Raw genomic sequence first — 9,335 nt, 5'->3', positions numbered from 1 at the left:
CGGTTTTCAGCCAAACCCAAAATATTTCAACCAGAAAATAAAATATCTCTGAAATGCTGCCACAGTGCATCCTGGGAGTTGTAGTTCAGGTGCCTCATGCTCCTGTTCTCCTCTGTGTGCTATACTGGGCTACCCCAGCCAGCCTTCATCTTCCCTGATGCGCACTGTGGCCATGCGACTCTCATGAGGCTCTCATCAAGAGGGGAGAGTATGGTGCATCATGGGAAATTTAGTCTAACCATAGAGTCAGGGCCATAAAGGAGCATGGGAGCCTAAGGCACCCTAACCGCAAGTCTCATGAGGCACTACAGTAGCATTTCTGAATCAAAATTCTTTGTTTTTTTGGATAAAATATTGTGATTAGTTATATTTTGCTGAAAACATGACATTTTCTCTGGGACTCCACCTCCCCTCCATTTTCCAACCAGCTCCATCTCTGAGTGACTTTTAAGCTTCATTAGCAGCATTAATGTACTTTTCACTCAGTCTTCTGTTGTTAATCACTCGCCCTAGCTTAGTTTTGATTCCATCAAAAATGTCCTCTACAAATGCAAATGTACTTCACTTTAAAAAAAAAAAAAATTCCCTGCAGATCTTTCTCCTGAGTTGCATCTGCCGCAGTGTCATCTTCTGGTTACCATAATGGACAAGCTGCCCTCTCAGTCTGAGGCTGTGCAGGCTCTCTGGACCACAGGAAGCCAGTTCTCAGCAGAGGTTCCCAGGTAATTTTTGCCTACAGCAGTCAAGCTGCAGAGGCAGACATGGAGGTTCAGGTGCAAGAGGCCCCTCAAGCTAGCAAATCAGTAGCATTAGCAGGCTCTGAGGGCGCACTGTCTGATCCTTGGCCATATGTGCTGGTGGATGTGATGTAATTCCTCAAGGGTGCACAGTACAAAGCAGAGATGCACTGGTCAGTTGAGAGAAAGGATGGCCTTTGGGCTCATGCAAGGATGTGGAAGGCCCTCAGGGTCGAATTTGTTTTTATCTCCAAAATTGGTCAACTTTCCCTCATGTCAGCGTGTTTATTTATTTCCCTGTAGCAGGCATGCCATTTACTGAGCGCCCCCTCATGGCCAGAGGTGCCTCAGCAGTGCCCTGACTCTGTGCTTCCCCTGGGTCCCTTTGGGAACTCCCCGCAGTCTTTCTCAGGATGCCTCCACCCACCACCTGGGGTTGTGTGAATAGATGAAAGCAGTTCAGAGTAATTCTCAGTGTCCCCAGAATAAAGTTAATTACAGCAACACAAAAGTTCATGCTCACTTCCCGCTCTTTTGCTGTACGCAGAGCTCTTATTCTACCCCAGACTGTTGTTCACGGAGTTGCCAGTCCTGTCCTTCCTAGTGGGAGCTCAGTCTCCTGGCTCTGGCTTCCTTCTCCCTGTCAACTCACTCTCTGTTCTGAGAGAGTGAGAGTAATATATATACTGTGCTCCTTCGGAGATCTTCCCCCTGATTGGTTAGGGGAGAGGGGAGCCTGCCCAATCCTATACTACAGGGCTTCTCATCCTGGCCCTTAAAGGGACAGTGACTGGATTTTTCCTAACCAAGTACTAATTCCCCAGGATTGCTTCCTCTCTTCTTGCTACAAGGCCATTTCTAGGGCCTCTGTTTATTCCAATGTCCCTGGAACAGGATCTCCTGGGCCCCTCTAATTGTAAAGGGCCAGTGTACCCTGTTACAACCCCAAAAGCCTCTGCTAATCACCTGAGTTTATAAACAGAAAGTTAATCAGAGTTGTAAATTTGTTACTGTAAAAATATTGGTGTTATTGCCACAGCTCCCAACAGGAGACAAGGAGTTCCCCTAGCTCAGATGTTTGTTCTTGGGGTGTGAGGTGTGGACAGCAGTAACCCCACTCTTTCATTGTTCTGCAGGCTCTCTTTGTTCTCAGCCCTTTTTCTCGGTTTCCAGCAGTGCTCTGGTGAGCTCTCTCTTCCTGTTTGTTTGCCTGGAGTGATGGATAATGGACAAGCTGAGGTTCCTGTCACCCTGTATCACCACTTCTGTGTCCACTTGTGTGCCTTCATTGCATCCACACCCCCATCACACTTTCCTCAGCTGGTAGGTTGATTTTTGGTTTAGCCATGATCACCTTTTCAGCTGTTTCCTTCTGGTGGATTTTAACTTTTTCAAAAAGTGTCCCCTTCCTCACACACCGAGCTCCAAAGGTGATGTGTCCAGGCATGAATTGGTTTCGCTTTACTTCAGAAGCCAGATACAAGGCAAGTAAGACTGCAAATGTGCAGCAAATGTCATTTACCAAAAACAACTGTATAATCATGGTTGGAGACCTCAGTTGTATTAGAAATCTGTTTGTAAAACCACAAAAGGAGTGCAAAAATCCAGCTTCTTTAAAAAAGCTGTTTAATACTTCCTTTTAATACAAGTTCTGAAGGTGATCACCTCCCTAAGACTCAGAAATTCCAGCTTCAGATTTTATCTCCTAGAGGATAGGCCATCAAAACTACTGTAACATAGGCTGAAAGTCTTTTGGTTCTCCACCTTCAATTTGGGGCCACCTGGCTGGAAATTTACAATTCCATGAGCCAAGGGTATTAAGTTTGTCAGTGTTTTACTCATTCACAGTGCACGTAAATGAGGAAGTGTTATCTAGTGATCAGAGCAGTGGCCTACTAGTCTACCACTGTATTTTTGTGATCCAGTTCAATCCTGTGCCATAAAAGGGAAATAAGTAGTTATCTACCTTTGTAGGAGGGTTCTGAGGCTTAAGTCATTAATGTTTTTATAGTGCTTTGAGATCTTATGAAATTCCCCTATGTTTGGGATAGTATATACAGGTAGACAGAATAAAGGACACTATATAAATGCAAAGTATTAGACTCATAGACTCATAGACTTTAAGGTCAGAAGGGACCATTATGATCATCTAGTCTGACCTCCCGCATGATGCAGGCCACAAAAGCTGACCCACCCACTCCTGCAATAATTCTCTCCCTTGACTCAGCTATTGAAGTCCCCAAATCATGATTTAAAGACTTCAAGTCGCAGAGAATCCTCCAGCAAGCGACCCCTAATAAGTCCAGGAAGGCATAGCCTTGTGTGTGTATGTTTCTATAAATAATACAAAAAAATCTTTTCAGACAAAAAATTAGGACTAACACCTGAATTCCTCACTCAGAGTAAACTCCTACCGAGGCAATCAGATGTTTTGCCTGCCTAAGTACTGAATAAGGATAGCGTTTGGTCTTAAGTTAAGTTTAGATCTGCCCCCCAAAAAGGATAAAATTTTCATGAAAAATTTGTCCCTCTTTTTTGTCCAAAATTCTAGCAAAAAAATTAACCCTATTTTTCATTGAAAATTTTTGAAATTTTCAACCAGCTGTAGTAAATTTTCACACATGGCCAATGTTAAAAATAAACCTAGTGTTGCTTGCTTGCCTTTATAACTGAACATGCGATATTAAAGCCAGTTTGCTCCTAGGCATTTTAACTGCACAAACTGACAAGTCTAATTCTATATGCAGTGTAGTTGTAGCCATGTCGGTCCCAGGATATTAGAGAGACAAGGTGGGTGAGGTAATATCTTATATTGGATCAACTTCTGTTGGTGAGAGAGACAAGCTTGACCAGAAGAAGAGCTTTGAGTGGCTCAAAAACTTGTCTCTCCCACCAACAGAAGTTGGTCCATAAAAGATATTACCTCACCCACCTTGTTAGTCTAATTATGTGTCACACTAGTAAGTGGATTAACAGTAGAGAGTAGAATTGCAATCTGTTCATAAGTGTCTTCTCTATTCTTTCCTCAGGAGTGTGCTCTGCTGGATGCAGTCCTTGGTTCTAGTATGATCACCTCTCTACTGGCTATGGATTCATGGTGCTTCCTGGCCCGGTAAGATACCCAATTATTGTAGGGCAAGGAGCGATGCACTGTATTGTTCAGGCTGCATGAGCATTGGCTTCCTAACTGCATGGTTTGAATTGCTCATAATTCTCAGAAAGTTTAACTTGTAGAGCAGCCATGTTCCAGGGTTGGTCTCTGCTCAAAAATGTAGCTTATTTTGGAAAACATGAGCAGAAATGGTTCAGCTGTTTTTCCAGCATGAGGGGAAAACATACTTTTATAAAAGATTTCTTGACATTTTTTTTCTAACAGCTCTACAGTGGAGGCCTGTGGGTAGCAAGTTTAAATGTGGCATGGAAATGGCCATCTCTGAGGAGAGAGAACCTTTAATGCTCCATGAGGCTTTATTTTGACTGGGCTGAAGGAAAAGGATGAGAAAGGCTTGAGGGAGGGCTCTTGCAATGCACCTCCTCGGCTGTGCAGCTGCTAAGTCTCTCAGAAGAGGGGCTTTCTGTTACAGTCCTTGTAAAGTGTGTGCGACAGGACATTCTGGTGGGATCTGGCCGAACTATTGAATTTCCATGTGGGACTGGCAAATTTTGGCAAGTCAACAGAGCTTCGAAATCCTGTAACGTGGAGGTGCTGCTGCTTCTAGGGGTATTTTTTCTTTGAAAAACAACCCAGCCTTAGGAAATTCCATACCAAAAAATCTCCAGCTAAAGGACGTTAATGTTGTGCAGCTGAGCACCCAAGTCACAATATGCCACTACTAAGGATGCACTTGCCACTTAAAACTTTGTCCCCTGGTGCACATGCATTGTGCATTAGTGTTTAAAGACAAGATCACAGACCGTTTCTCAAATAATATATTAACATAACATTTTTCACCAACCTTAGATATATTTCACTAGTATCATGTAACTTTCATTTCCATATATTTACATTAATATCATTGTTATAATGGTCCAGTGTATCTGTATCAACTTACAAATTTTATACAAGTTCTCTTCACTCTACAACACTTACTTTAATTTATTATTTATTTGATTAACATCAACAGTGTGCATTTATCATCCATGTACTGTGTACTTGTGTATACATGTCTTTTTTTTTTTCTTCTTGCATTGCAATCATGGTTAATGCTACACTGGTCGTATAGTGGTCCTATGTTTTGATCCGCAAAAGGTGGGTCATATTTCCCCCTGCTAATGCACATCCTCTATATTCCTTGATTCTCTGGCCACAGAATGGCTTTGGAATTTTCTTCTGGCAAATGAAATATACAGAGGCCCTTAGGAAAAACCATTTCTCTGCTTTGTGTGGCAGAGTGCAAACTACTCTCTCCGACCCAGCAGAACAGGGCAGCTGTGCTAATTGGCTTACTGACCTCTCTCTGTTGCATCCCAGGTATGGAACGGCTGAATTGTGTGCTCATCACATCTTTGTGATAGCCCATTTGGTGAGTAGCGTGGCAGAGTCCCGTGTATGCATGTACATGTGTGTGTTTGGGCAGACAGGTTTTCTGCTTTTTTTTAACAGATCATGCAAGGGATAGGGAGTAAGGAGACCTGAGTTCTAACTCCAGCTCTCCTGCAAACTTCATAAGTGACCTTGGACAATTTTCTCATCCTTTCTGTGCTCCATCTTTGCTATCAGCAAATCCCTCCCTCCCTCGGGAAAATCCCTCCCTCCCGAGGGTTAATAATTAGCACTTGTAACACTATAAATATATTTAGTGGTGATGTAGGTAAACAATCTGAAGGAAGGGGTGAGAAATATACAGACACTGCAAAACTGATGCAAGAGCTGCTAATTTAGAAGTTACTATAGTGATCCTATATGATAAATTAGAGGAATGGACAGAGAAGAATTCAGTGAGATGCCCCAAGGATAAATAAGAGCAAAGTAGCATACATATCCATTAAAAATAGCACCATGAAGTAGAAAACAGTAAACTAATAGATGGCATGTAATGCAGGGAAAGACCTGATTGTAATGGTGATGAACTACCAGTGATCACTCATTGGGATGTGTTGATTATAAAGGGAAATGTAATCTTTGGTGTAAGAGGAAAATTTGTTGCTGCCTAAACAGAGGCTCAATATTAATTTTTTAGGTCATTTTCCTGAGTCACAAAAGTCTTTGAGTCTTTGAAAATGCCAACCTGTAGGATTCATGTGCTGGGAGCAGTGTATTTTTCTTAATTTGATTAGATCAATTCCCTGTTATCCTAATTCAGATAAAGTCTTGCCCTGGCGAGTGTTACCAGCTCTCTGTCTTGGGGGTCCTGCTGAGGCGTATGCTGTTCTTGATGTCTCCAGACCACCAGGCAAGTATAGCACCAATTTCTCCGGTCTTCTGCTAAGCCAGATAGAAATCCAATTGGCCTCCATTAAAACACAAGCCATCCATTTTCAGTTCACTAGAAACAGGAGGGTGGAGCAAACAGTGGTTTCTTGCCATCCTGATGTTGTGAGATGATAAAGCAGAGCAAAAGATAACATACCAATACAGAAAGGACACAGGGGGTTACCTTAATAACTAACTCAGCCCGTGCTGTCCCAGAAGTGCTTTCTCTTACCACTTTAGTTTTTCCTTATTATCGATCCAGCTTTGCTTTGAGTTTGTTTTGCTATTTTCCCTGTGTTTTAGACTGTTTCCCAGTTGAGAGATCGTGAGAGTTAACTCTACTTATTCTAATAATGACTAGATCACTTTTGAGTCACAGTATAAAGGGAGACCATAGCTGTATGTATAATGTTTAAAGGCACAATAGGCGTGTTGGTTGCAAATAAATGACAGTTAAATAGTAATAACAAAAAACAACAATGCTGAGGTAAATTAATAAATGGTACACAGGAAATCACTAGGGTAAAAAGGATACTCAGCTAAGTGGTTTAGTTGCTTGGGAATCAGCCTCCACATGCTTCATAAGAAAAGGCTGAATAGCAAAACATTTATGATTTTGTCAGTGTTTTATATTAGTATGCTCCTCTATGGTATGTCTGCACCAAGCTTTACAAAAGCAAGTGTCCAGTGTGGGAATGGTGGCATTTCCCTGCTGAGCTGCAAATCTGTAAAAAAGTCAAAGGGGATCAACCTTGGTTGCTGCAAACTTTTGGACTAGGAGTTAAAGGGCTGACCCTGCGAACCCTGAGGCACTTTTAGAACTCTCGGTGAAGTCCATTGGTCTGCTCACATGGATAAAGTTACTCAGTGAGTAAATGTAAGCAGGAATGGGCTCTTCAGTAGTAGGGAGATTGATTAGTGACGGGGAGCCCAACATCAGACTGCTTTCCATGGGGAATTGTTCCCCAAACTTCTGTGGCCAGATCTTCAGTTGTCATTGCTCCAGTGACTTCAGTGGAGCAAAGCAGATTTTTGCTTGCTGAGGATCTGGCCCCTGTTCTCTGTTGCTATCCCCCCGTATGGTTGAGAGTACCATTTGCTGAATCACACTGCCTCAGTAGATCATTCTCACACACCTCATGTGGGGCTCCTTGTCAACTGTCAAGAGTAGCACAAATCAAGGTACAGTTTGTAGGTTTTGCAACTCATCACTTCCAGGTTCTGTCCTGATCTCTTTAATTAACATTTACTTTGACTTGCAGGTGGAGTTTACCCAAAAGTTTCCTCCCAAAGAAGCAGAGAACCTGCTCCTGTGGCAGCATATTTCTCTCAAGGCCCTAACTCCCGATCTTAGGAAACAAGTGGCGCACCAGCTCTGTGCGGTGGGGCTCACACAATGCAGGCAGTGGCTGAGCGGCAGGTGCACTCTGGGAGAACTCCCACCTGTGGTAAGGGAAGGTGTGACTCTGTTCATTAAACCTAGAGCTCCTAAGCGATAAGGAGCCTATTGTTACTCTTCCCCTATTGTGCACCCTTACAGTATGTTTAGATTGCAAGCTCTCTGGACTAGGGAGTGTCATTTTATTATGGGCAGGTCTACACTACAAACTTGCATGGCACAGCTGCACCGATTCAACTGCGCTGCTGTAACGCTTCTGGTGAAGACACTCTAAAGCCGATGGGAGAGAGCTCTCCGGTTGGCTTACTAACTCCACCTCCCCAAGAGGCAGTAACTATATCGGTAGGAGACGCTCTCCTGCCAATATAGTACTGTCTACGGGGGGGGCTAAGATTGGTGTAACTACGTCGCTCAAGGGTGTGGATTTTTCACACCCCTGAGTGACATAGTTATAGCGAAGTAAGTGTGTAGTGTAGACCTGGCCTATGTATGTGTACAGGGTGTAGCACAGTGGGGCCCTGATCTAGGCCTCTAGGAGTCACTGCAGTACAATATTATGAAGAGAGCTATCTTCTCCCCTCTCCCCCAGTAAATGCAGGCTAATAATTCTTAGTAGCAAAAATGTCAGATAACTCCTGTGTCAAAGGGAGAACTAAGTTTCAACTTTTGACCAACTTTCCAGAGGGCTGATTACTGAACAGCTCTGGCAGCCACAATGGGAGTGGCTATTTGGCATTTTTGAAAGGCAGGTTGCTCATTTAGGTGCCCAAATATGGAATTAGGAACCTAACTTTAGACTCCTATTTTTGAAAATCTTTTGGATCAGAAAGAGCTCATCTTTGGGCATATAGTGCCTCCCTTGCAACGTTGTGTTCACGTCTCATGTGTCCGCTAACAATAGTTAGCGGAAGCTCTGCGGATCAATAATTATTTTCATTATTTTTTGATCTCTTGCCGAGCATACATACAGTGTTCTCACTTAGACTTCTGGTGTGGTTTCGGCTAGAAGATTTCTTTTAAGTGATAAGGTCTCTGCTGTTCTCGGAGGCTGGCATACCTGAAAGACAAGCACTGGTTTTCCTTGACAACCTAAGGAGAGTTGAGTGTGACTGGACACCTCCACCTAAAAGGCCAGCAATTCAGGGTTCTGCTTCCTATGTGGTGATTAATAAGACTGCTAAACCCTCCCCTCCTTATTTGTGCAGAACTCCTACTGAAGTCAGTGGGAGTTTGCTCTGTGAAGGTGGCATGAGTTGGCTTATAGTGGACTAGCAGAATTACATTACTGACACATTGGGCCTCTTGTGAGGCTTTAGCAGCTGAATCCAGTAGGCCAGGTATTTACCTTGCTCCTGACCCTTCTCTCCATCTCTGCTAGAACGTTGCTCTCTCTGTCTTGCTGACTGTGTGCAATTCTGCTGGCGACACTCTGGAGGCAGGACTACAGGCAGCAGCGTTGGGAGCTGCTAGTCAGCTCTGGGCTCTCCTCAAGGGCAAGCAGGTGAGGGAACTCACTGGTCCAACAATGTAAGGCATCGCTACCCTGAAGGGCTCATGATGTTCCACCATTTGTGTGTTACCAAAGCATTTAACTGGGGTTGGAGCAACTCCCTAAAGCGCAGTGCAGCTGAGTCCCTGAGCTTCAAACATCATGGTGTCTGAGCCATTGCCAGTGCTTTGGGGATTGAATTCTTCCCACAAGCACGTTTGCCCCCAGTGATATGTAGCTGGAACTGTCCATGTAGTGATGAGTCATATATTACCCCACATCAGTTTTAGATGGACT

At 43.6% G+C, this 9,335-nt stretch overlaps 1 protein-coding gene across 1 annotated transcript in view; it reads left to right on the top strand.

Annotated features, from left to right (window-relative positions):
* Positions 1-9,335, top strand: part of LOC112107410 (uncharacterized protein C1orf112) — a 34,372-nt gene that overhangs the window by 17,312 nt on the left and 7,725 nt on the right. The window contains exons 12-18 of the mRNA XM_029912354.1: positions 593-722; positions 1,874-2,060; positions 3,767-3,849; positions 5,209-5,260; positions 6,041-6,130; positions 7,413-7,598; positions 8,928-9,050. Of these exons, the coding sequence (XP_029768214.1) occupies positions 593-722; positions 1,874-2,060; positions 3,767-3,849; positions 5,209-5,260; positions 6,041-6,130; positions 7,413-7,598; positions 8,928-9,050 (851 nt within the window). The remainder of the gene's footprint in view (positions 1-592; positions 723-1,873; positions 2,061-3,766; positions 3,850-5,208; positions 5,261-6,040; positions 6,131-7,412; positions 7,599-8,927; positions 9,051-9,335) is intronic.

Source organism: Terrapene carolina, unplaced genomic scaffold (genome assembly GCF_002925995.2).
Source record: "Terrapene carolina triunguis isolate 2854851 unplaced genomic scaffold, T_m_triunguis-2.0 Scaffold210, whole genome shotgun sequence".
In the NCBI taxonomy this organism is placed as follows: Eukaryota; Metazoa; Chordata; order Testudines; family Emydidae; genus Terrapene; species Terrapene triunguis.
The sequence above is the reverse complement of the archived record's forward strand: the minus strand, read 5'-3'. Positions and strand labels throughout refer to the sequence as shown.